This window comes from Tachyglossus aculeatus, chromosome 2, assembly GCF_015852505.1.
Source record: "Tachyglossus aculeatus isolate mTacAcu1 chromosome 2, mTacAcu1.pri, whole genome shotgun sequence".
NCBI lineage: Eukaryota > Metazoa > Chordata > Mammalia > Monotremata > Tachyglossidae > Tachyglossus > Tachyglossus aculeatus.
In genome coordinates, this window is record NC_052067.1 from 133533703 (window position 1) to 133561128 (window position 27426).

Consider the following 27426-nt stretch of genomic DNA (forward strand, 5'->3'; position numbering starts at 1 on the left):
CCCGGTTGGGTTTTGTACGCAGAATAGATCTTTATTTATGTAGCCGAGGCGCCTTGATTTGAGGGGGGCGGGGGCAGGGGAGGGCTGCACACGTGGACCCGCCGCTGGATGCAGGTGGCAGGCGCCAGGGTGGTGGGCAAAGGCAGGTGCAGCAGCACCTGGGAGCGGCTCAGCCGGGTCCGCCCGCGGGGCCCCCCGAGGTAGACGGGGCAGGGGAAGGGGCCCTGCGGGGAGGGCGCGGCCGGGGTCTGGCGGCTGACGGGCCGCACGCTCACGGGGGGCAGAGGGCTGGGCCGGCCCGAGGCCCCCTCCCGCATGGCCGCCGCCTGCGGCTCCCACGCCGCATGGTGCAGCTCCAGCCCCTCCACCAGGATGCCGCCTTCCGGGGGCACGGGGGCACGGCCGGCGGGCAGAACCTGGGAGGAGGGCGAGCGGCGGTGGGCAAGGGGGCGGCGGGGAGGGGGCTCGAAGGCCAAGGGCACCCCTCCCCTCCCGCCGCCCCCCCCGCCCCCCGGTACCTGCAGCTCCAGCTCCACGTGGACCAGCTCTTTGTTGGCCACGGCGGCCGCCTCCTGGCGCAGGGCCAGGAACAGCCCCCGCGGGTTGAGGAAGGCAGACAGGTGGAAGGAGCGCGGAGGGGCCGGCCCCAGGTAGGATGCCAGCAGGTGCCCCTGGCGCCCCAGCTGCCGCAGCCAGTGCCAAGGGGGCTGGGGCCCTCCGGGCACGTGGAGCCGCCAGGCCGGGGGCAGGCGGCCGGCCCTCAGCGCCCGCAGCACCGCGGTGCAGTGCGGGGAGGCGCAGGGGCGGCCGGCCAGCTGGTCCAGGATGCAGCGCAGGTCTCTCTTCAGGTGCGGGAGGAGGGCCGCCAGCTCGGCCAGCTCGGCCTCCAGGAAGTGCCGCAGGGGCCCGCGGGGCTCCGGCCGGGAGTCGGGCCCGCCCTCGTCCGGCTGCGCCCCGGGCCCGGGCAGCCGCTGCTGCAGCTCCTCCAGCCGCCCGAGGCCCCGTCGCACGCGGCGCTGCAGCCTGTCCCCAGGCCCGCCCCACTGCCGGGCCACGGGCCCCCAGGGGTCCAGGGTCCGGCGCAGGGCGGCCAGCAGGGCGCGGCTCTGGCGGCTCAGCAGCGCGTCCTGGGGAGCCGCGCTCACCCCACAGTCCCCGGGCTCGGGTGGCGTCGGCAGCCGCCGCAGGCGGGTCTGGCTCTCCGCCGCCGCCTCGTGATCCAGCAGCTCTGCGAGGAGGAAGGCCGGTGGGCTGGGCCCCAGGCGACGGCTTGCCCGAGGCCCGGCCCCCGCGCCCCACCACCCTTACCTGGGCTCGGGGTGAGGGCGGCGAGCAAGCCCTGGGGGCTGTGCAGCGGCGGGGCCCGGAGGCCGCTGGGAGCCCCCAGGCAGGCCTGTGCCAGGCTCTGCACAACCTCCCGGTCTCCGGGGTCGACCACGGCCCCTCCGTACAGAACGGAGCCTGGGGGACAGAGGGAGAGTTCGGGCCGGGGCCCTCGCAGCCGGAGGTGGGAGAAGCCGAGGGAAGGCGGTCCCTCGCCCCGGCCTCGGGCCGACCCCTCACGTCCCCTTTTTTCAGCGAACCGCGACTCCAGATCAGGCTAGAGGGACCGCCGATCGAGGCTGGCAAGGAGGAGTAAGAGGTAGCGATCCAGAGAGAGCAGATGGCGGGGGCCTTCACCTGCCAGGGCCTGCATGGCCTGCTGAGGGTTGCGGAGGCTTTTCCAGAGCTGCCCCTGCAGTTCCAGCGCCCTGAACAGTTCCTCCTGGGGCCTACGAAGCAGGGCAGGCAGCGGGGTGAGGGCACCTGCCCGCCGCCCTCCTTCCCGCTCCCGCTGTGGCCGGACTCCTCTCCCCATCCCCGCCCGCTCTCAGAGGGACAGGGGCCCGAGTCCGGCGGGCCCGGGTTGCGGGGGCCGCGGCTGCTCACCAGGCCGGCAGCTGGGACTGCACCCGGCCCCCATAGAGCTGGCGGTGCAGTAGGAGCCCGTGCAGCAGCAGCAGAGGGAGAGTCTGCTGCACGGGGGGAGACGTGGGCAGCTCCTGCACCTCCGCCATGGCCTGCAGCAGGAGCTGCTGCAGCTCCAGGGGCCGCTCGCAGAAATGTCGAGCCGAGCGCTGCGCCAGCACCACTGGGCGGGACGGGGGGCGTCGGTCAGCCTGGGGGCCGATTCTCCCCAGGACTTCCCGCCCAGAGCGGGCACCGGGGCGGCACCCGGACGACCCCCTCCCCACCGCCTGCCCCCAGCAGGGTCCTCACCCGGGAGACCCTCCGTGGCCGTGCTGGTGGCGATGAGCCAGAGGCGGAACTTTTGGTGCAGGGCGGCCGGGGCGGGGGAGCGGGCGTCACCTGGCGAGGGTGGCACGGCCAGGGCACCCGTCATCACTGGGAAGGGCACCGGGAGGGGGACCGAGGGAGGCTCGGGAGCGCGGGGGACGGGATGGGCTCACCGGACGCGCCCTCCAGCAGGCCGTGCAGCCGGTCCAGGAGCTCGGGGGGCCAGCGGGGCAGCAGGTGGCAGTTGTCCAGGACCAGCCAGTGGCCCCTGCACATGGCCTGGTCCAGGGCCCGGATCAGCCCCGAGGGCGAGTCCCACATCTGTGCTCCCAGAGCGATCACCTGCAGCTGCGCTGGCACCAGGGGGACCCATCCGGTCTGCCGCCCCCTCCCCGCTGCCCTCCATCCCCGCCGCCGCCGCCGCGGCCGGGCGGCCCCCTCCTCACCGGCTTGTCCTGCTCGCCGGCCACGCGCTCGATCCAGGCCAGGGGGTGGGTGATGCCCGCCGGGTGCCCCGGCGGGGGCAGCAGGAAGAGGAGAGGGCGGGTGGCCTGAGTCCGGCCGTAAAGGCTGCCCTCCTGGCGGCCGTCCTCCGAGAGCGGGCGACCCAGCAGGCAGGTGGCGAGGTCCGCCAGGGCCAGGGCCAGCCTCTCGGGCCGCAGCACCCGCCACAGGATCAGCTTCTGAAGGAGGCTGAAGGGCCCGAGGTCCGGCGCGGGGCCCAGAATGGTGGAGCGCAGCGCCAGGTATTCCTGCCAAACGTGCGGGCGGCCGGCGAGGGAGGCCTGCAGGCCCCGGAAGGGCCTCAGCTGCTCCAGGAGCCCGCATTCGCGCCACGTGCGGGCGCTCAGCCAGCCGGGCCGGGCCAGCCCCTTCCCGGAGGCCTTCCGCCCCGGCGCCCGCGTGGCCCCCAGCCCGGGGCACAGCGCCAGCCACTCGAGGGCGGGGACCTGGCCGTCCAGCCTCAGCAGGGCCAGGGCCCCCAGGGCCCCCAGGAGCGGGGCGTCGGGCGGACGCAGCTTGGCCAGGACGCCGCTCAGCAGTTGGCGGGCCAGGCCGGTGGCCAGCTCCAGGAGGTGGCTGGCCAAGTCCTCGCCGGGCTCGGGGCTTTGGTGGCGGAGGTTGAGCAGGGCCTTGCAGAGCAGCTCCAGGCATTGAGCCGGCGGGAAGGCGTACAGGGGGTGCAGCCGCTCCAGCCGGGCCAGGGCCTGGGCCAGGGCCCCCCCGAGCCGGGCCACCCGCCCGTACTGCACGTACAGCTCGGCTTCCTGGGCCTGCAGCTCCTGCAGCTGCTGCAGATGGGCGGTCAGGCGGCCCAGGTGGCCCTGGCACTGTGCCACCCGCTCCAGGAACACTTCCTGGCCCAGCTGGTCCTCCTCAGTCTGCCACGCCAGGTTCAGCAGCTCCTCCTGAGGGAAGATGGGGAAGGTGGGGGGGGGGGGGGGCGCGTCGGCCTGTCTCTTCAGCGGTAGTTGTTGGCTGGGGTAGATACGAGCTAATCGGGGTGGACGCGGTCCCTGTCCCACGCGGAGCTCGCGGTCTAAATCTCCGTTTTCCAGAGAAGTGAAGTGACTTGCCCCAGGTCCCACGGCAGACGGTTGGTGGAACCGGGATTAGATCCCAGGTCCTCTGATTCCCAGGACCGGGCCCTATCCGCTAGGGCTTCTCTACCACTGGAGGAGGGTTGAGGGATGCCGGGGAGGTGGCAAACCAGTCAATCAATCACTGATATTCATTATTAATGATGGTACTCGTTAAGCGCTTACTATGCACATAGTAAACGCTTAATAAATACCATTATTATTATTATTTATGCACCAAGCACTGTTCTAAGCGCTGGGGTAGATACGAGGTCATCAGGTTGTTCCCCGTGGGGCTCCCAGTCTCAATCCCCATTTTACAGATGAGGTCACTGGGGCCCAGAGAGACTGGGAGCCCACTGTTGGGTAGGGACCGTCTCTGTATGTTGCCAACTTGTACTTCCCAAGCGCTTAGTACAGTGCTCTGCACACAGTAAGCGCTCAATAAATACTATTGATTGATTGATTGAAGTGGCCAACTTGTACTTCCCAAGCGCTTAGTACAGTGCTCTGCACACAGTAAGTGCTCAATAAATACGACATTGATTGATTGAAGTGGCCAACTTGTACTTCCCAAGCGCTTACTACAGTGCTCTGCACACAGTAAGCGCTCAATAAATACGATTGATTGATTGATTAAAGTGGCCAACTTGTACTTCCCAAGCGCTTACTACAATGCTCTGCACACAGTAAGTGCTCAATAAATACGATTGATTGATTGAAGTGGCCAACTTGTACTTCCCAAGCGCTTACTACAGTGCTCTGCACACAGTAAGCGCTCAATAAATACGATTGATTGATTGATTGAAGTGGCCAACTTGTACTTCCCAAGCGCTTAGTACAGTGCTCTGCACACAGTAAGCGCTCGATAAATACGATTGATTGATTGATTGAAGTGGCCAACTTGTACTTCCCAAGCGCTCAGTACAGTGCTCTGCACACAGTAAGCGCTCCATAAATACGATTGAATGAGTGAATAAATAAAAGTGACTTGCCCGAAGTCACAGAGGTGATAAGGGGCGGAGCCAGGATTAGAACCCACGACCTCCGACTCGAGCGCTTACTGTGTGCAGGGCACGGAACTAAGCGCTTGGGAGGGGACAGTAGGGTCGGAAGACCCTCTCCCGGGGTCCGTCGGGGGGTCGGACATTAAAACACACTCCCAGAGCGGGGGGGAGAAATGAGAAAGGGGAGGTTGTGGTGGAGGTGAGGAGAGGGGAAGGTCCTCTCCCTACCGTCAAGGAGCTGGCAGCCCGGTCAGGGGGACGGACATTAAAACACACTCCCAGAGAAGGGGGAAAAGTGAGGAGAGGGGAAGGGGAAGGTGGCCGCACGCCCAGCCGCCCTTCGTCCCCACCTGCCCAGCCTCGAGGTGCTCGCGGACGTCCAGGATGCTGAGCTGCAGGGTCCGCCAGTGGATGTCCAGCTCGGGCCGCTCGCAGGCCAGTACCTTCTGCAACAACTGCTCCTCCAGCTCGCCGCGGCTCAGGCCCAGGTCCAGCACGGTCAGCCTCTTCAGCACGCTCAGCTCCAGCACTGAGGGAAGGCCCGCTCACGCTCCGACCCGGCGGCCCCCAGCCGCCGCCACCGCCTTGGCCTCGCCACCCCACCGCCTCCGCCCGGGCCCGAGGCCCTCACCCCTGTGCAGGGCGCCGAGCGGCAGGCTGGTGCTCAGGTAGAGGCAGAAGGCCGGCTGCACCCGCGGAGGTGCCAGCTGCTCCCGCTGCAGGAGCCACTGCAGCTCCGGGCACGGTCTGGCCACCTCCAGGTTGGTCAGCAGCACCGAGTTGCCTGAGGAGGGGACGGGGTGAACGGGGGACCGCGGCCAGCCCCAACAGCTGAGTACGATGCCGGGCACGCGGTAAGCGTTCAGTCAGTACCCCTGACCGGTTCCGAGGCTCTGCACCCTCCCAGCTGTGCCCCCTGCCAACTCTCATTTCACTGCCTTTTAGACTGTGAGCCCACTGTTGGGTAGGGACCGTCTCTCTATGTTGCCAACTTGTACTTCCCAAGCGCTTAGTACAGTGCTCTGCACACAGTAAGCGCTCAATAAATATGATTGATGATGGTGCCTTTCTAAGAATGATAACAACTGTGATATCTGTTAAACGGTTACTATTTGCCAAGTACCCTTCTAAGCAATCAATCAATCAGTCGTATTTATTGAGCGCTTACTGTGTGCAGAGCACTGTACTAAGCGCTTGGGAAGTACAAGTTGGCAACATATAGAGACGGTCCCTACCCAACAGTGGGCTCACAGTCTAAAAAGTGGGCTCACAGTCTAAAAGCACTGGGGTCGATACAGATGAGGTCATGGGGAAGCAGCGTGGCTCAGTGGAAAGAGCAACGGGCTTTGGTGTCAGAGGTCATGGGTTCAAACCCCGACTCCGCCAACTATCAGCCGTGTGACTTTGGGCAAGTCACTTCACTTCTCTGTGCCTCAGTTACCACATCTGTAAAATGGGGATTAAGACTGTGAGCCCCCCCCCCCCCCGTGGGACAACCTGATAATAATAATAATGGCATTTATTAAGCACTTACTATGTGCAAAGCACTGTTCTAAGCGCTGGGGGGATACAAGGTGATGAGGTTGTCCCACGGGGGGCTCACAGTCTTCATCCCCATTTTACAGATGAGGTAACTAAGGCACAGAGAAGTTAAGTGACTTGCCCAAAGTCACACAGCTGACAGTTGGCAGAGCTGGGATTTGAACCCATGACCTCTGACTCCAAAGCCCAGGCTCTTTCCACTGAGCTACTCTGCTTCTCTGATCACCTTGTATCCTCCCCAGCGCTTAAAACAGTGCTTTGCACATAGTAAGCGCTTAATAAATGCCATCATTATTATTATTATTACAAGCTAATCAGGTTGGACACAGTCCCCGGGCCCCAGGGGGCTCACAGTCTTCACCTCCATTTTACAGATGAGGTAACTGAGGCACAGAGAAGTGAAGTGACTCTCCCAAAGTCACACGGCAGACATGTGGCAGAGCCGGGATTAGCACTCACGTCCTCTGACTTCCAGTCCTGTGCTCTTTCCACTAGGCCACTCTGCTCTCCCCACCTCCCTGCCTCAAATCGATCAGTTCCTCAGTTTCCCCTGTCCCATCGACTTCCTAGCCCCCCCTCCCTCATTCTCTCTCTCCTCCCAGCCGCTGGACACGTCCCTAGGAGCTTCACTGAACCCTAGGGAAGGAGGGTGGAGAGGGAGATTTAGGAGCAAATCAGTACCAATACCAATCATCTGGATCGAGCCCTGCCAATTGTGACTGCCAGGAGCACCCTAGGCTTAAGCAGAAGGAACAAAAACCATAATTCCTACCCTCCCTGACTTGGTAGGCCCAAAGGGAGGTGGTCCTAAATAAATGAACGGAGGCTAAGGGAAAGAAAACAGAGGTAGATGTAAGCTCCTTAAGGGCAGGGAACACGGGTTGTGCTTCTGTTGTACTCTCTCGAGTGTTTAGTACAGTGCTTTGCACTCAGTGGGTGCTAAATAAGTGCCACTGTTGGGTGGTTATCAATAATAAACCCAGATGGGTTGATGAGTAAATAAATAAACGGTGAGTGGGGAACCATCACAGAAGGCCTTCTGGAGGAAGGAGATTTGTAGATGGCTTTGGAGGTGGGAAGAGACGTGGTTGGTTGAAATTGAGTGAGAAAGGAGTTTCCCCCCGACCGGGAGAAAGGTGAGCTATGAGAGGCAGAGAAGGAGACGGATTTTCTTGGGCAGAACCAAAAGTGGAAACCGGGGTCGGAGTAGGGGGAAGAGTGGGGCGGCCCAGCTGCCGGAAAGCCCTGATGCCAATGTTGAGGACGTTTTGGTGATGGTGGAGGGGGCAAGAGAGGGGTGGATCGTGGGACCGACCAGCGCGGCCCCGGCCTCTCCCCTTCCACGCCCCCCACCCCCAAATGGAGGTTTTCAAGGGACGCGGTGACGGGCGCTAGTCCGCCGGTTAGAAAAGTGATCCCTGCTAATGTACGGAGGCCAAACCAAGAGGGGGGAAGGAGCCGGAGTTGGGCGGGTGGCAGAGGCCCGGAAGGAGGAAGGAAGCCATTTCAGTAGTCCAGCGTGGGGAGGGAGGGTGTTTACCAGGGAGCAACTGAGGCTCCAGGCCCGCAGCCGACCGAGCCACGTAGGGGGGCTGGGGGCTGCCCACCTGGGCAGTTTCCTGCCCTGCCAGGGACTCACGGAGCCGGATATGCTCCGTTATTTATTTATTTTACTTGTACATATTTATTCTATCTATTCTGTTAGTATGTTTTGTTTCGTTCTCTGTCTCCCCCTTCTAGACTGTGAGCCCACTGTTGGGTAGGGACCGTCTCTATATGTTGCCAACTTGTACTTCCCAAGCGCTTAGTACAGTGCTCTGCACACAGTAAGCGCTCAATAAATACGATTGATTGAATGAATGAGTGATATGCCCTCACCGCATTGTGCCGCCTCCAGGAGCTGGGACCCCAGGTCCGGATCCAGGGCCGAGAAGACCTGCAGCACGGCCAGGAGCGGGAAGGAGGCCAGAGAGGACTCGTCCGGCTGGGCCTCCTCACCTACTGCAGTCGGGGGAGGAATGTAAGCTTCTTGGGGGCAGGGAATGTGTCTGTTCTACTGTTCTACCGTACTCGCCCAAGCTCTTAGTCCAATAATAATAACGATGGTATTCGATAAGCCCTTACTATGTGCCAAGCACTGTTCTAAGCGCTGGGGTGGATACAAGGTTGTCCCGGGTGGGGCTCACCATCTTAATCCCCATTTTACAGATGAGGGGACTGAGGCACAGAGAAGCGAGGTGACTTGCCCAACGTCAACACAGCCAATGAGTGGAGGAGACGGGTGTAGGACCCACGACCTCTGACGCCCAAGCCCAGGTGGGGCTCACGGTCTTAAAACCCCATTTTACAGATGAGAGAGGTGAGGTGACCGGCCCAAAGTCAACACCGCTAACAAGTGGAGGAGACGGGTGTAGAACCCATGACCTCGGACTCCCAAGCCCGTGATGTTTCCTCTAAGCCCGCTCCGCCACCCAGCAAGCGCTCGTAAATGCGATGGATCGACGGATTGAATGTAGGCGGTGGGCAGGGTAGGGGCTGCCCGGAGCAGCCCCTGGGGTGGGCTAAAGCTTGGGAGGAGGACCCCCCGAGGGCTGGGGGTGACGGTGGGCCCAGCAAAGGAGCGCCTTCCCCGGGCCGGGAAGCCAGCCGGTGCCTGCCCGCTTGGCTCTACAGCGTTGTCGCCCACTAGCAGGGGGAAAGTTCCCAGAGCTTGCCCTCCGGTAGCCCTGGGCAGCCCCATGATTCTTTTCAGAGAACCTTCTCTCATGCTTTCCTGAGCAGGGCAGAATTAAGCTCCTGCTGACTGACGGCTCTCTTGCTCTGGGGATTAGAAACCCGCCATTAAAGCTTTTCAGTCACTCTTAACAGATGCATCCCCGTCTGTGAAGCTGGATGACTGACGTTGTTCCCATTCACCCGGACTGAGCCCCTTCCTTCCTCTCCCCCTCGTCCCCCTCTCCATCCCCCCCATCTTACCTCCTTCCCTTCCCCACAGCACCTGTATATATGTATATATGTTTGTACATATTTATTACTCTATTTATTTATTTTGCTTGTACATATCTATTCTATTTATTTCCCCCCATCTTACCTCCTTCCCTTCCCCACAGCACCTGTATATATGTATATATGTTTGTACATATTTATTACTCTATTTATTTATTTATTTTACTTGTACATATCTATTCTATTTATTTCCCCCCATCTTACCTCCTTCCCTTCCCCACAGCACCTGTATATATGTATATATGTTTGTACATATTTATTACTCTATTTATTTATTTATTTTACTTGTACATATCTATTCTATTTATTTCCCCCCCCCCATCTTACCTCCTTCCCTTCTCCACAGCACCTGTATATATGTATATATGTTTGTACATATTTATTACTCTATTTATTTTACTTGTACATATCTATTCTATTTATTTTATTTTGTTAGTATGTTTGGTTTAGTTCTCCGTCTCCCCCTTTTAGACTGTGAGCCCGCTGTTGGGTAGGGACTGTCTCTATATGTTGCCAATTTGTACTTCCCAAGCGCTTAGTACAGTGCTCTGCACATAGTAAGCGCTCAATAAATACGATTGATGATGATGATGATGAGAGAGAGGATCTGAGATGGAGGGGCTTAGCTGCCCGGGACGGTTTGGGAGGGCAGAGTGCCCCTGGGCTCACCGGGTTTCTGGTCCCGCAGGCTCCATTCAGGCCTTGGTGGTGGCAAGGGCAGGAGCCAGGTGTAAGCCTGCTGGTTCGGGTCCAGCAGCAGGGGCCAGCGGCGGGCACAGCCGTGGGCATGGCTTCGCAGCAGCAGGGCAGTGGTCCGCACGTAAGGGTCCTGGGGCTTCAGGCTGCGGTCCCAGGCGTGCTGCTCCAGCTCGGAGCTCAGCACCCCGGGCAGGCTGAAGGCCGGGCGGGTGGGCAGCAGGGGCGAGGCCGGGGCCGGCGGGGAGCCCAGGGCCCGCTCCAGCTCCAGCCCCACGTCGTCCGGCTCCAGGTGGTCCTCTCGGCCCCCGCACAGCGCCAGCCACTTGTCCAGCAGCTCCTGGCGACGGGCGGGCGGGAAGGGGCCCAGGTAGCAGACGGCGGCCGCGCAGAGCAGGGCGTCCCCCGGAACCGTCAGGCAGTGGCCCTCCAGCTCCTGACCGGGAGGGACAGAGCATGTGGGCCCGGGAGGCGGGAGACCGGGTGACCTCGGACAAGCCACTTCCCGACTCCAGGCCTCCCTCCGCTCATCCGTAAAATGGGGATGACTGTGAGCCCACTGTTGGGTAGGGACCGCCTCTATACGTTGCCAACTTGGACTTCCCAAGCGCTTAGTCCAGAGCTCTGCAAACAGTAAGCGCTCAATAAATACGATTGATGATGATGATGACAGGCCCGTTCTTCCAACCCCAGGTGGCCCCATCTGCACAGCACCTAGTAAGTCCTCACCTAATATTCAAGTTGTTATAATGATTCCAGTAAATAAGGATGGAGGGCGTGGGATAATAATAATAATAATGTCGGTATTTGTTAAGCGCTATTTGCCGAGCACTGACCTAATATGCTAGTTATCATAATTCCTGTAAATAAGGATGGAGGGTGTGGGATAATAATAATAATAATGTTGGTATTTGTTAAGCGCTATTTGCCAAGCACTGACCTAATATGTTAGTTATCATAATTCCTGTAAATCAATCAATCAATCGTATTTATTGAGCACTTACTATGTGCAGAGCACTGTACTAAGCGCTTGGGAAGTACAAATTGGCAACACATAGAGACAGTCCCTACCCAACAGTGGGCTCACAGTCTAAAAGGGGGAGACAGAGAACAGAACCAAACATACCAACAAAATAAAATAAATAGGATAGAAATGTACAAGTAAAATAAATAAATAAATAAATAAATAGAGTAATAAATATGTACAACCATATATAAATAATAATAATTATTATTATTATAAATAATATTATTATTCCACGCCCTGTAAATAAGGATGGAGGGCGTGGAATAATAATAATAATAATAATAATAATAATGTTGATACTTGTTAAGCGCTTACTATTTGCCAAGCACTGTTCTAAGCGCTGGGATAGATACAAGGTTATTAGGTTGTCCCACGTGGGGCTCACGGTCTTGATCCCCATTTTCCAGGTGAGGGAACTAAGGCCCAGAGAAGTGAAGTACCTTGCCCAAGGTCACGCAGCTGATAAGTGGCGGAGCCGGGATTAGAATAATAATAATGATGGTATTTATTAAGTGCTTACTATGTGCAAAACACTGCTCTAAACGCTGGGGAGGTTGCAAGGTGATCAGGTTGTCCCACGGGGGGGGCTCACAGTCTTCATCCCCATCTTACAGATGAGGTAACTGAGGCACAGAGGAGTTAAGTGACTTGCCCAAAGTCACACAGCTGACAATTGGCAGAGCCAGGGTTTGAACTCCAAAGCCCGTGCTCTTTCCACCGAGCCACGCTGCTTCTCAGGAAAGGTCAGGGAGGGCAGGAAGGTCAGGGAGAGCAGAAGCAGCGTGGCCTGGTGGAAAGAGCACAGGCCCGGGTTCTAATCCCGACTCTGCCGCTGATCTGCCGTGTGATCCTGGGCAAGTCACTTCACTTTCTCTGCGCCTCGGTTACCTCATCTGTAAAGTGGGGATTAAGACCGGAGCCCCACGTCGGGGACGGGGACCGTGTCCAACCTGACCATCTTGTAACTCGTGGACAGGCAAGGGTTCTAACTCTGTTGTATCGGGCTCTCCCAAGTACTCAGTACAGTGCTCTGCACAGACTGAGTGCTCAATAAAGCCACTGATTGATTGATGTACCCCAGCATCTAGTACTGTGTTTGATGATGATGATGGCATTTATTCATTCATTCACTCAATCACGTGCTTACTGTGTGCAGAGCACTGTATTAAGCACTTGGGAAGTCCAAGTTGGCAACATCCTGAAAAGCCTGTCTTCGTGCTTTGTTTTGTTGTCTGTCTCCCCCTTCTAGACTGGGAGCCCGCTGTTGAGTAAGGACCGTCTCTATATGCTGCCGACTTTTATGTCACAAGCGCTTAGTACAGTGCTCTGCACACAGTAAGCGCTCAATAAATACGATTTCCAGGAAGCCTTCCCAGACTGAGCCCCTTCCTTCCTCTCCCCCTCTCCATCCCCCCATCTTACCTCCTTCCCTTCCCCGCATCACCTGTATATATGTATATATGTTTGTAAATATTTATTACTCTATTTATTTATTTTACTTGTACATATCTATTCTATTTATTTTATTTTGTTAGTATGTTTGGTTTTGTTCTCTGTCATCCCCTTTTAGACTGTGAGCCCACTGTTGGGTAGGGACTGTCTCTATATGTTGCCAACTTGTAATAATAATAATAATAATAATGGCATTTATTAAGCGCTTACTATGTACAAAGCACTGTTCTAAGCGTTGGCACTGTTCTAAGTGCTTAGTACAGTGCTCTGCACACAGTAAGCGCTCAATAAATACGATTGATTGATTGATTGATATAGAGACAGTCCCTACCCAACAACGGGTTCACAGAGCTTACTATGTGCAAAGCACTGTTCTAAGTGCTGGGGAGGTTACAAGGTGATCAGGTTGTCCCATGGGAGGCTCACGGTCTTCAGCCCCATTTTCCAGATGAGGTCACTGAGGCCCAGAGAATAATAATAATGATGGCATTATGTTAAGCGTTTACTGTGTGCAAAGCACTGTTCTAAGCGCTGGGGAGGATGCAAGGTGTTCAGGTTGTCCCGCTTGGGGCTCACAGTCTTCATCCCCATTTTCCAGACGAGGTAACTGAGGCCCAGAGAAGTGAAGCGACTCACCCAAAGTCACCCAGCTGACAAGTGGCGGGGCCGGGATTCGAACCCGTGACCTCTGACTCCAAAGCCCGGGCCCTTTCCACAGAGCCACGTGTTTCCACTGAGCTAAGTAGGCATCCAGCAAATGCTATTTTGCGAAACCGAGGGTCTCATGCGGGCCTCCCGGCCTCCCTCACCATACCTCGTTCTCCTCACCGTCCCTCGTTCTCGCCTGTCCCACCATCGACCCCCGGCCCACGTCCTCCCCCTGGCCTGGAATGCCCTCCCTCCCTCTGCCCATCTGCCAAGCTAGCTCTCTTCCTCCCTTCAAGGCCCTGCTGAGAGCTCACCTCCTCCAGGAGGCCTTCCCAGACTGAGCCCCTTCCTTCCTCTCCCCCTCGTCCCCCTCTCCATCCCCCCCATCTTACCTCCTTCCCTTCCCCACAGCAACTGTATATATGTATATATGTCTGTACATATTTATTACTCTATTTATTTATTTTACTTGTCCATATCTATTCTATTTATTTGATTTTGTTAGTATGTTTGGTTTTGTTCTCTGTCTCCCCCTTTTAGACCGTGAGCCCACTGTTGGGTAGGGACTGTCTCTATATGTTGCCAATTCGTACTTCCCAAGCTCTTAGTACAGTGCTCAGCACATAGTGAGCGCTCAATAAATACGATTGATGACGATGATGATGAGGGTGTCAATCAATCAATCAATCGTATTTATTGAGCGCTTACTGTGTGCAGAGCGCTGTACCAAGCGCTTGGGAAGTCCAAGTCGGCGACGTATAGAGACGGTCCCTACCCAACGGTGGGCTGACGGTCTAGAAGGAAGCGTAAAAGAAAAGAAACCACGGGGAGCCGTACCTGGGCAGCGGCGGTCCAGGTGTCCAGGGGCTGGGCGATGACCTGTCCGAGGTGGCAGGCCTGGCGGTGGCTCTGAAGGAGCCGGGCCAGCAGGGCCTCCAGCTGGGCCTGGGCCTCCCGGGCCTCCCGCAGCCGGCCGGCGAGCCGGGAGTTGCGCTCCCGCAGCTCCCGCACCCGCAGGTGGCAGCGGCCCAGCCAGGCCTGTTCCCTGAGGACCTGGGCCTTCACCTTGGCCAGCCGCTCCCTGGTCAGCCGCCCCCGGCGCGTCACGGCCCCGTAGCGCTGGACGGCCCGCAGCCAGCCGGCCAGGGCCGCCGCCGCCAGGCTGACCCCGCGCAGGGCCGCCTCCTCCCAGCCCGGGGCCTCCAGCGCCTGCAGCAGGGCCTCCGCCCGCGCCATCCCCAGCTCCTCCTTGGGGAAGAACAGCAGCTCCTACGGCAGGCAGACAGAGAAGCGGGGGCGGGATGGGCCCATATGTTGCCAACTTGTACTGCCCAAGCGCTCTGCACACAGTAAGCGCTCAATAAGTACGATTGATTGATTGATTGCTGGCGCCGGGCATTGTCCCTCTCCCTCTAACCCAACCGAGCTTCCCAACCGTCCCTCCGTCCCTTTGATCCTGCCTCTCCCCGTCACCTTCCATCCCACTTCTCTAATAATAATAATAATGATGGTGTTTATTAAGCGCTTACTATGTGCAAAGCGCTGTTCTAAGCGCTGGGGAGGTTACAGGGTGATCACGTTGGCCCCACGGGGGGCTCATTTTACAGATGAGGGAACTGAGGCACAGAGAAGTCGAGTGATCACGTTGTCCCACGGGGGGCTCACAGTCTTAACCCCCGTTTTGCAGATGAGGGAACTGAGGCACAGAGAAGTCGAGTGATCACGTTGTCCCACGGGGGGCTCACAGTCTTAACCCCTGTTTTGCAGATGAGGGAACTGAGGCACAGAGAAGTCGAGTGATCACGTTGTCCCACGGGGGGCTCACAGTCTTAACCCCCGTTTTGCAATGAAGGAACTGAGGCACAGAGAAGTCGAGTGATCACGTTGTCCCATGGGGGGCTCACAGTCTTAACCCCCGTTTTGTAGATGAGGGAACTGAGGCACAGAGCAGTTAAGTGATCACATAGTCCCACAGGGGGCTCACAGTCTTAACCCCCATTTTACAGATGAGAGAACTGAGGCACAGAGAAGTTAAGTGATCACGTTCTCCCATGAGGGGCTCACAGTCTTAACCCCCGTTTTACAGATGAGGGAACTGAGGCACAGAGAAGTTGAGTGATCACGTTGTCCCACGGGCCCCCATTTTACAGAGGAGGGAACTGAGGCACAGAGAAGTTGAGTGATCACGTTGTCCCACAGGGGGCTCACAGTCTTAACCCCCGTTTTACAGATGAGGGAACTGAGGCACAGAGAATTGCCCAAGGTCACACAACTGACAATCGGCGGAGCAGGGATTTGAACTGGTGACCTCCGACTCCAAAGCCCGGGCTCTTTCCACCGAGCCACGTCCCTCCAGGCCGAACGCTTCCCTCTAACGTGTGCCGCCTCCCGCTTCAACTCTTCCTCCCCGCCTTCCCACCGCCATCACCCCTGCCCTCAGGTCCCCGGGTCCCAGGCCCACCTGGTAGAAGTTGTCCCGGCCCAGGAGCTGCTTGGCGCTCTCCCAGCCCGTGGGGCACCCGAAGAGGGTGCAGAGGGCGTCGGTCACCATGACGACGGGGGCAGGGGGTGCCCGGTAACCGCGCAGCTCCTCCACGTGGGCCTCCTGCAGCTTGGCCGTGGCCCGCAGGTAGACGGTGGCCACCTGGGGAGGTGGGAGCGGGCGCTCAGACCCCTGCCCCGGGAGCCGCCCGGCTCCGGCCGTTGCCCGCGCCGTCCCCCCGACCTGCTCCTGCAGGTGCTCCTGCTGCCGCTGCAGTAGATCGTGCTGCTCGGACAGGTCGTCGATAAGGCCCTCCTTGAACTGGCATTCCTGCAGCTGCTGCGCGTGCATGGCCTGGTCTTGGCACAGCAGCTCCTGGCACCTCTGCACGTTCTGGAGGCCCGCGACAAGACGGCAGCAACAGAGACCCCCCATCTCCCCTTGAGTCCTGAACGCTCCCCCTGCTCTCTGCCGTGCTCCGACCTCCTTGCCCACCAACCTCCTGGTCCCCCTTCCCATTTAGGAGAGGCAGCGGGGCTCAGTGGAGAGAGCCCGGGCTTTCCCCCTTTTAGACTGTGAGCCCACTGTTGGGTAGGGACTGTCTCTATGTGATGCCAATTTGTACTTCCCAAGCGCTTAGTACAGTGCTCTGCACATAGTAAGCGCTCAATAAATACGATTGATTGATTGATTGATTGGGAGTCAAAGGTCATGGGTTCAAATCCCGGCTCCGCCAATCGTCAGCTGGGTGCCTTTGGGCGAGTCACTTCACTTCTCTGAGCCTCAGTGACCTCATCTGGAAAATGGGGATGAAGACTGGGGAGCCCAGCGTGGGACAACCTGATCACCTTGGATCCTCCCCAGCGCTTAGAACAGTGCTTTGCACATAGTAAGTGCTTGTGAGCCCGTTGTTGGGCAGGGACCGTCTCTATATGTTGCCAACTTGTACTTCCCAAGCGCTTAGTACAGTGCTCTGCACACAGTAAGCGCTCAATAAATGATTGAATGAACAAATGCCATTATTATTATTATTATTTGGAGTCAGAGGTCATGGGTCCAAATCCCGGCTCCGCCAATTGTCAGCTGTGTGACTTTGGGCAAGTCACTTCTCTGAGCCTCAGTTACCTCATCTAGGAAATGGGAATGAAGACTGGGAGCCCCCTGTGGGACAACCCGATCATCTTGTAACCTCCCCCAGCGCTTAGAACAGTGCTTTGCACATAGTAAGTGCTTAATAAATGTCATCATCATTATTATTATTATTATTATTATTATTATTTCTGGGCAGGCCCCAAGACAACCCTGGCAGACCCGGATTAGGGCGACGACAGGGGCTTCCCAGACACCCTCGTTCCTCCAGTCGCCCATCCCTGCCCCGCCGCTGCATTCCCTCCAAGCCCCTGGTTTTCCAGACCCCCTGTCCACCCAATCGGCCCCTCTCCCCACCTCCCACGACCCCTCGGGCCTCAGAGTCCGGCCCCTCTCTGGTCCCTCTCCATTTCCCCGCCGCCCCCACCCCGCTCCCTCCGTTCCCCACCTGTTGGGCCTCACTCAGTTGCCGTCTCAGACTTTGAATGTAGCAGCCCTGGATCTGGGTTTGGCCCACCACCCTGCTCAGCTTCTCCAGGACCATCTGGGTGCTAAGGAAAGGGGAGGAAGAGGAGGGGCCGGAGCCAGAGGTGGCCCCAAGGAGGGCTTGGGTTTGCCCTCTAAGCAGCCCCCACAGCACCTATACGTACTCATTAATTACAATGGGGGAAGCAGCGTGGCTCAGTGGAAAGCGCACGGGCTTGGGACTCAGAGGTCATAATAATAATAACAATGATAATGGCATTTATTAAGTGCTTACTACGTGCAAAGCACCGTTCTAAGCACTGAGGAGGTTACAAGGTGATCAGGTTGTCCCACGGGGGGCTCACAGTCTAAATCCCCATTTTCCAGATGAGGTCACTGAGGCTCAGAGAAGCGAAGTGACTTGCCCAAAGTCACCCAGCTGACAATTGGTGGAGCCGGGGCTTGAACCCATGACCTCTGACTCCGAAGCCCGGGCTCTTTCCACTGAGCCCCGCCGCTTCTCATGGGTTCTAGTCCCGGCTCCGCCACTTGTCGGCTGTGTGATTTTGGGCAAGTCACTTCGCTTCTCTGGGCCTCAGTGACCTCATCTATAAAATGAGGATGAAGACTGTGATCCCCCCGTGGGACAACCTAGTATCCCCCAGAGCTTAGAACAGTGCTTCGCACACTGTAAGAGCTTAACAATACCATCATTATTATTATTATTGTAATGCATAATTAATATAATTTGTTTATATCAATGTCTGTTTCCCCCCTCTAGACTGTAAGCTTGTTGTGGGCAGGGAATGTGCCTACCAACACTGTTAACGCTGTCCTCCCCAAGCGCTCAGCACACAGTAAACACTCCATGGGATCGATGGGTAGGGACTGTCTCTATATGTTGCCGACTTGTACTTCCCAAGCGCTTAGTACAGTGCTCTGCACACAGTAAGCGCTCAATTAATACGATTGATTGATTGATTGATTGAGGGGAGGCTGGGAGAGGGGAGAGATAGCAAGGGAAGTCCCAGGAGAGACCAGAGTAGGGAAGGTTGGCTAGAGGTGGGGTGGGTAGACTGTGAGCCCGTTGTTGGGTAGGGACCGTCTCCATCTGTTGCCGACTTGTACTTCCCAAGCGCTTAGTACAGTGCTCTGCACACAGTCAGCACTCAATAAATACGATTGAATGAATGAATGGGTAGGGTGGAAAGGGGAGGGCAACTGTGGGGCATGGGTTGAAGAATGAGGGAAGGGGGCCAAGGATAATACTACCACTACTGTAGTATTTTTTCAGTGCTATGTCCCGGGTATTGTGCTAAGCACTGGGGTAGTAATAATAATAATAATGATGGCATTTATTAAGCGCTTACTATGTGCAAGGCACTGTTCTAAGCGCTGGGGAGGTTACAAGGTGATCAGGTTGTCCCACGGGGGGCTCACAGTCTTCATCCCCATTTTCCAGATGAGGTCACTGAGGCCCAGAGAAGTGAAGTGACTTGCCCAAAGTCACACAGCTCACAAGTGGCGGAGCTGGGATTTGAACCCGTGACCTCTGACTCCAAAGCCCGGGCTCTTTCCACCGAGCCACGCTGCTTCTCGTAAGGGGTAGGTACAAGATAATCAGATGGGACACAGTCCCTATCCCGTATGGGGAATCGCGACCTGAATAGGAGGGAGATCACATATCGGATCTCCATCTTGTCGAGGAGGAAACTGAGGCACAGAGCAGTTGAGTGATTTTTTTCCAGTTGGGCTGAGAACCCGGCTCCTCCGACTCGCAGGCGGCCACGCTGATTCCCCCCGGGGCCCGGAGGAGCCGTCGCCTCCCGGGCCCGTCCTCCCCGGGGCCTCGCTACCTTGCTCACCGTTGGGCCCTGCTTTGGGTCTGTTGCTGGAGATCCGCCCCCAGCACCAAGAAGGTGTCCAGGAAGTCCAGGAAGGTCGCGGGGGTGGCCAGAGGCAGCTGCGGGCACAGGGCCGCGCAGTAGCTGGCGGCTGACTGGTGCACGAGAGCCACGGCACGGGCCATGTTAGCCACGGACGCCGAGTGGGCGGCCAGGAACTCGGAGCCTGGACAGGACGGGGAAGAGGGGCTGGGGCCGGGAGTGGGGCAGGTGGGCCCCGGGCCGGGCGGGCGGGACACAAGAGCCTGGGGACGGGGGGAGGTGAGCGGAAGGAAGGCGAGCGGCAAGGCCCCGAGCCCGACGGGGCGGCCCGAGGTCAGGGGGGGCCTCACCAGCGCTCTGGGGAGAGCTCAGAGCGTCCCGGAGGTGTCGGCTGGCCACCGACAGCAGGGAGGGCTGGTCCCAGGGCTCGTAGAAGTCCACGGAGGAGGCGAGGTTGAGGAGGACCGTGAGTAGGAAGGGGTCCAGGGGGGGATCCGGCTGAACGGGGAGCAGGACAAACAGGTGCAGGTTTCTGCTCACCAGCTGGTGGAACCTGGGACCCGGGCGGAGGGGAGGAAAGAGGACACGGGTCCGTGGGGGCCCGTGCGTAGACGGGGCGGGGGGCGGCTCGGCCCCCCGGCTCGCGTCCCGGCCCACCTCTGCAGGACGACCTCCCGCTTGGTGTTCCGCTTGACCCCGGGGCTCTCTTCGGGCAGCCGGGCGGCGATGTCGGCCAGCTCGGCCTCGGAATACTGGCCGGGGTAGCTGCCCGCGGCCGCCAGGGCCAGGAGCTGGTGCAGGGAGGCCTCGCCCACCTCCTCGGGCACCAGCAGGGCCGTCGGCTGGTTGCGGGCGCCGGCGTGCCAGCAGGCCTCCCGGAGGCAGCGGCCGGCGGGGGCCTCGGGCCCCGTGGGCAGCTGGAAGAGTCGCACCCGGCAGAGGCGGGCGGCCAGGCCCAGGGCGGCGCGGCGCCCGGCGCCCGGCCCAGCAGACAGCAGCAGGCCGTGCCGCCGGGGCCCGGCCAGGGTGCGGGCCAGGGCCGCCACGTGCCGGGCGAAGGGGTGGCACAGCACGAGGCGGAGCCCGGGCCCCGGCTCCCGCACGGCGGCCTCCAGCTGCGCCTCCAGGGCCTCCCAGCTCTGCTCCCGGTAGGGGCCCGGGTCTTCGGGCAGCGGGGCCGAGCCCGCCAGCCCCTGGCAGAACAGCAGGTCCGGGGCCTGGTCGGCCGAGGGCAGGAGCGGCAGCAGGACCTGGGGGGACGGCGGGGGCGGCTGGGTGGCGCTGCCCAGGCGGGAGACCTTTCGCCGCCGGGGCCTGACCGCCCTGCCCAGGAGCCTGGAGCTGCTGCTCAGGGAGGGCTTGGCGCTCCAGGGCACGGGGCCCACCGCGTCTCCCTCCGAGTCCTCCCTCCGGCCCCTGTCCCGCCCCGGCCTCCGGGCCCCGTCCCGGCTCGTTTCCCTGGCCTCGTCCGCCTCCGGCCCCGTGCCTTCCCCCGGGCCTTTGCAGCTCTCGGGCCCGGGCGGGCAGTCGGGGGCGCAGGCCGGGAGCGGAGCCCGCAGATCCTCCGAGCCCTCGGCGGGATCCGCGTCGCTGTCGGCGTCGAGGCCGGCCTCCCACAGGTCCAGTTCCCCCTCCGACTCCACCTCGGACACCCAGTCCTCCTCCTCCTCCTCGTCGTCGTCCTTCTTGTCCCCGTCGTCCTCGTCGTCCTCGTCCGCCCGCCGGTCCGGTCCTTCCTCTCCGGGTCCGGCCGCGGGCCCCTTGGCCAGCAGCAGGGCCCGGCCGAGGGCCCGGACCAGCAGCGCGGTGCAGCGGGCGCGCTCGGCGCCGGTCAGCAGCCGGTCCCGGAAGGTGCGCTGGGCCTCGTGCAGCCAGAGGCGTGCCAGGGTGCGGGTGCCCAGAAGGGCCGCACGCTGGGGGCCCCGCAGCCCCGCCAGGAGACGTCGCAGCGGCTCCGCTTCCCCGTCCGGGCCCAGGGACGAGCGCCGGGCCCGGGGCGGCAGCAGCTCCAGGCCGGCCAGCAGCTTGGCCAGCTCGTGGGCGGAGAAGCGGTAGTGAGGCCGGCTGGGCGAGGGCGGGAAGCGACGCCGCACGGCCTCCCAGGCGTCCAGGCTGGCGGCCAGCAGGGCCTCGGCCAGCTGGGCCGTCCGCTCCAGGACGGGGAAGCGTGCCAGCCAGCTCAGCAGCCGGGGGCCGTGCAGGGCCAGCAGCACCGCCGGCGTCGGGCCGGGCAGGGCCAGCACCGCAAACAGGCGGCCGAGCCGCGGGCACAGCGCCCGCCCCGGGGCGGCGGCCACCGTGGCGGTGCCCAGGTAGTTGGCGGCCGGCAGCGGCTGGGCCTCCAGGGACTCCCCGCTGTAGCATTTGCGCTTCGACAGCGCCTGGCGCACCGTTTCCAGGACCGGCTGGCAACTCCGCTCTGGAGAACGACAACCGTGCCAACGCTGGCGTTGGTTAGGCGCTCACCACCATGTGCCAGGCCGAGCGCCGGGGTGGGTACGAGGTCATCGCGTTGTCCCACGTGGGACTCCCGGTCTTCATCCCCGTTTTCCGGGTGAGGTCACGGAGGCCCGGAGGAGCGATTCGCACGGGGTCACCCAGCTGACGGGCGGGATTAGAACCCACGGCTTCTGGCTCCCCAGCCCGGGCTCTTTCCACCGAGCCGCGCTGCTTCTCGAGAGAAGGGAAGACGACGGGCTGGAGAAGGGGAGAGGACGGGAGAGAGGAGGGAAAAGGAAGCGGGAGCGGAGTGGAAGGGAGAAAGAGGGAGAGGGCTGGGGAGAGAAGGGAAAAGAAAGGGAGAGAGAAGGGAAGATGATGGAGGAGAGAAGGGAAGAGGACTGGGGAGAGAGATGGAAAAAGCACGAGCTTGGGAGTCAAAGGTCAAGGGTTCGAATCCCGGCTCTGCCATTTGTCTGCTGTGTGACCCTGGGCAAGCCACTTAATCAATCAATCAATCATATTTATTGAGCGCTTACTGTGTGCAAAGCACTGTACTAAGCACTTGGGAAGTCCAAGTTGGCAACATATAGAAACAGTCCCTACCCAACAGTGGGCTCACAGTCTCAAAGGGGGAGACGGAGAACAAAACCAAACATACTCACAAAATAAAATAAATAGAATAGATATGGACAAATAGAATAGACATGTACAACTTCTCTGTTGATATACACTTAACTTCTCTGTGCCTCAGTTCCCTCATCTGTAAAATGGGGATGAAGACTGTGAGCCCCACGTGGGACAACCTGATCACCTTGTATCCCCCCAGCGCTTAGAACAGTGCTTCACACATAGTAAGCGCTTAACAAATGCCATTATTATTATTATTATTATTATTATTATTATTTTATTATTATTAAAAGAAAGGGAGAGAGAAGAGACCAGCGGCCAAGGGGGCTCAGAAGGAATCAATATCATCATCATCATCATCATTTGTGCTGTGTGACCTTGGGCAAGTCACTTCACTTCTTTGGGCCTCAGTGACCTCTTCTGTAAAATTTATTCAATCGTATTTATTGAGCGCTTACTGTGTGCAGAGCACTGTACTAAGCGCTTGGGAAGTACAAGTTGGTAACAAAGAGACGGTCCCTACCCAATAGCAGGCTCACAGTCTAGAAGATGTGGATTTAGACCGTGAGCCCCACGTGGCACAGGGACTGTGCCCAATCCCATTTGCTCGTCTCCACTCCAGCGCTTAATACAGTGCCTGGCACATAGTAAGCGCATAATAATAATAATCATAGCAATAATAATATTGGTATTTGTTAAGCGCTTACTATGTGCCAAGCACTGTTCTAAGCACTGGGGAGGGTACAAGGTAATCAAGGTTGTCCCATGTGGGGCTCACACATCCCCATTTTACAGATGAGGAAACTGAGGCATAGAGAAGTTAAGTGAGTTGCCCAGAGTCACACAGCTGACAAGTGGAGAATTCGGGATTAGAACCCATGACCTCTGACTCCAAAGCCCGTGCCCTTTCCACTGAGCCACGCTGCTTAACAGATACCACAGTGATTATTATAAGCTTAATATTATTATTGATTATTATTATAAGTAAGCTTAATAGCGCTTACTATGGGCCGGGCGTTTAATAATAATTCATTCAGTCATATTCATTGAGCACTTACTGTGTGCAGAGCATTGTACTAAGCACTTGGAAAGTACAATATAGCAATAAAGAGAAACAATCCCTGCCCACACCAGGCTTATGGTCTAGAAGGGGGGACAAAGACATCAAAACAAGTAAGCAGGCATCAATATAAATAAATATAATTAATTATGGTATTTTTTAAGCGCTTACTTTGTACTGAGCACTGTTCTATGCGCTGGGGTAGGTAGGAGGTAAACAGTCTGTCCCCCACGGGGCTCACAGTCTTAATCCCCATTTTACAGATGAGGTAACTGAGGCCCAGAGATGTGAAGTGGCTGTCCAAGGTCACACGGCAGACAAGTGGCAGGACCGGGATTAGAACCCATGTTCTCTGACTCCCAAGCCCAGGCTCTCACCACTGAGCCACCCTGAACTAAGCGCTGAGGTAGGTACAAACAAATGGGGTTGGGCACGGTCCCTGTCCCACGTGGGGCTCACGGTCTCAATGCCCATTTTACAGATGAGCTCGTTGTGGACAGAGATCGTCTCTCTTAAGTATTGCGCTTTCCCCAGCGCCTAGTTCAGTGCTCTGCGCACGGTAAGCGCTCAGTAAATACAGCTGAATGAACGGATGAGGGTACGGAGGCCCAGAGAAGTGAAGCGATTTGCCCAAGGTCACACAGCAGACAAGCTGTGGAGGCGGGATTAGAACTCGTAACCTTCTGACTCCGAGGCCCGCACTCCGTCCGTTATGCCCATTATGCCACGCTGCTGCTGCTGGGGAGAATGGGGAAATGGGGTGTGGAGGGGAAGGAAAAACTAATCAATCAATCAATCAATCAATCAATCGTATTTATTGAGCGCTTACTGTGTGCAGAGCACTGTACTAAGCGCTTGGGAAGGACAAGTCGACAAGACATAGAGACAGTCCCTACTCAACAGCGGGCTCACAATCTAGAAGGGGGAGACAGAGAACAAAACCAAACACACTAACAAAATAAAATAAATAGAACTAAGAGTTCCTCCAATGCAGGATGGTGTCTGTCCCTTCTAGGGCACCCGGCCGGCGCTCAATCATAATGACGGCATTTATTAAGCACTTACTATGTGCCAAGCACTGTTCTAAGCGCTGCAAGGTGATCAGGTTGACCCACGGGGGGCTCACCGTCTTAATCCCCATTTGACAGATGAGGGAACTGAGGCCCAGAGAAGTGAAGTGACTTGCCCAAAGTCACACAGCTGACAATTGGCGGAGCCGGGATTCGAACCCATGACCCCTGACTCCAAAGCCCGGGCTCTTTCCACGGAGCCACGCCGCTTCTCTCGATAAAAATGATTGATTGACTGATTGATCGGCAGTCGCGGCAGTAGTATTTTTTGAGGCTCTTAGGGTGTGCGGAGAGCTGTACTCTGCACTGGGGATGAGTACCTGGGTGGGAATTGTACATATTTACTATTCTATTTATTTTATTTTGTTAGTATGTTTTGTTTTGTTATCTGTCTCCCCGCTTCTAGACTGTGAGCCTGCTGTTGGGTAGGGACCGTCTCTATATGTTGCCAACTTGTACTTCCCAAGCGCTTAGTACAGTGCTCTGCACACAGGAAGCGCTCAATAAATACGATTGAATGAATGAATTTGATACGATCCCTGTCCCTCGAAGGGGCTCCAATCAGAGAATATAAAACCAGAGAGGGGATGGGGGACGGGCACGCCAGTCAATCAATACGTGGTATTCATTGAGCGCCTACCGGATGCAGGGCTCTGGACTAAACATTTGGGAGAGGACAATGGAGCAGAGAGACCCGATCCCTGCCCACTAGGAGAGACAAAATGGCAACAATAACGATGGTGTTTGTTAAGCGCTTACTATGCGTCAGACGCTGTACTAAGCGCTGGAGTGGATACAAGCAAATTGGGTCAGATATGATCCCTTGTCCCATCATCATCATCATCAATCATATTTATTGAGCGCTTACTATGTGCAGAGCACTGTACTAAGCGCTTGGCAAGTACAAGCTGGCAACATCTAGAGACAGTCCCTACCCAACAGTGGGCTCACAGTCTAAAAGGGGGAGACAGAGAACAAAACCAAACATCCTAACAAAATAAAATAAATAGAATAGATATGTACAAGTAAAATAAATAAATAAATAAACATATATACATATATACAGGTGCTGTGGGGAAGGGAAGGATGTAAGATGGGGGGGATGGAGAGGGGGATGAGGGGGAGAGGAAGGGGCTCAGTCTGGGAAGGCCTCCTGGAGGAGGTGAGCTCTCAGTAGGGCCTTGAAGGGAGGAAGAGAGCGAGCTTGGGCTCCGTCAATCCCCATTTGACAGATGAGGGAACAGAGGCAAAGAGAGTGGGAAGCAGCGTGGCTCGGTGGAAAAAACCCGGGCTTTGGAGTCAGAGGTCATGGGTTCAAATCCCGGCTCCGCAAATTGTCGGCTGTGTGACCTTGGGCAAGTCTATATGTTGCCAACTTGTACTTCCCAAGCACTTAGTACAGTGCTCTGCACACAGTAAGCACTCAATAAATATGATTGAAGTCACTTAACTTCTCTGTGCCTCAGTTCCCTCATCTGTAAAATGGGGATGAAGAATGTGAGCCCCCCGTGGGACAACCTGATCACCTTGTAAACTCCCCAGTGCTTAGAACAGTGCTTGGCGCATAGTAAGCGCTTAATAAATGCCATCATCATTATTATTATTATTAAGTGAAGCGGCTCGCCCGAGTTCGCACAGCGGACAGTTGGCGGAGCCGGGATTAGAACCCGTGACCCTTCGGACTCCAGGCCCAGGCTCTACGCCACGCCGCCTCTAACGTAGGAGGATTTACATATTTACTATTCTATTTATTTTATTTTGTTAATATGTTTTGTTTTGTTCTCCGTCTCCCCCTTCTAGACTGCGAGCCCGCTGTTGGGTAGGGACCGTCTCTATATGTTGCCAACTTGTACTTCCCAAGGGCTTAGTACAGTGCTCTGCACACAGTAAGCGCTCAATAAATACGATTGAATGAATGAGGATGACATGGGAGCCGAGCGATGCGACTGGCCAACTGATGGGCTGGTTGACATTCCCCCGAGCGGAGCGATGGGTGAGCGGGCCCGGGCGGTCACTCACCGGTCGCGGCGGCGTGCAGGTCTTCCAGCAGGAAGAGGAGCGAGTTCTTGCCTTCTGGGGGTGGCGGGGGTGCCGGCAGCGACTGGCCCGGGGGCTTCTGGAAGTGGGTGAGGCCCTGGGCGCCTTGGCTCAGCAGACGGCGCAGATGGGCCAGGCCGAGAGCCGGGGAGACGGGCACGCGCTGGCACGGGTAGTTGGGCTCCACCAGCATCTCCAGGAAGGTGGATTTCCCACAGGCCGTCTCCCCGGCCAGCATGACGGGCTGCCCGGCCTCCAGGAGCAGGTCCGTCACGAACAGCATCCGCTCCGCCTTCCGGGGCACAAGGGGAGGCCTTCCCACGCTGAGCCCCTTCCTTCCTCTCCCCCTCTCCATCCCCCCCATCTTACCTCCTTCCCTTCCCCACAGCACCTGCACATATGTATATATGTTTATTTATTTATTTTACTTGCACATATCTATTTATTTTAGTTTGTTAGTATGTTTGGTTTTGTTCTCCGTCTCCCCCTTTTAATCAATCAATCAATCAATCGTATTTATTGAGCGCTTACTATGTGCAGAGCACTGTACTAAGCGTTTGGGAAGTACAAATTGGCATCACATAGAGACAGTCCCTACCCAACAGTGGGCTCACAGTCTAAAAGGGGGAGACAGAGAACAGAACCAAACATACCAACAAAATAAAATAAGTAGGATAGAAATGTACAAGTAAAATAAATAAATAAATAAATAAATAGAGTAATAAATATGTACAACCATATATACATATATACAGGTGCTGTGGGGAAGGGAAGGAGGTAAGACGGGGGGATGGAGAGGGGGACGAGGGGGAGAGGAAAGAAGGGGCTCAGTCTGGGAAGGCCTCCTGGAGGAGGTGAGCTCTCAGCAGGGCCTTGAAGGGAGGGCCTTGAAGGGAGGAAGAGAGCTTTTAGACTGTGAGCCCACTGTTGGGTAGGGACTGTCTCTAGATGTTGCCAATTTGTACTTCCCAAGCGCTTAGTACAGTGCTCTGCACACAGTAAGCGCTCAATAAATACGATTGATGATGATGAT

General features: G+C 57.6%; 1 protein-coding gene across 1 annotated transcript in view; it reads right to left on the reverse strand.

Moving 5' to 3' along the window:
• Positions 1-15: 15 nt before the first annotated feature.
• Positions 16-27426, reverse strand: part of DNHD1 (dynein heavy chain domain 1) — an 82039-nt gene continuing 54628 nt past the window's right edge. Inside the window, 19 exon segments of the mRNA XM_038763126.1 lie at positions 16-416; positions 519-1228; positions 1309-1772; positions 1930-2005; positions 2008-2349; positions 2451-2625; positions 2724-3686; positions 5215-5393; positions 5496-5648; positions 8285-8407; positions 10082-10544; positions 14073-14504; positions 15697-15879; positions 15961-16110; positions 17255-17357; positions 19137-19341; positions 19508-19710; positions 19815-21576; positions 26376-26685. Of these exon segments, the coding sequence (XP_038619054.1) occupies positions 36-416; positions 519-1228; positions 1309-1772; positions 1930-2005; positions 2008-2349; positions 2451-2625; positions 2724-3686; positions 5215-5393; positions 5496-5648; positions 8285-8407; positions 10082-10544; positions 14073-14504; positions 15697-15879; positions 15961-16110; positions 17255-17357; positions 19137-19341; positions 19508-19710; positions 19815-21576; positions 26376-26685 (7377 nt within the window). The 3' untranslated portion in view covers positions 16-35.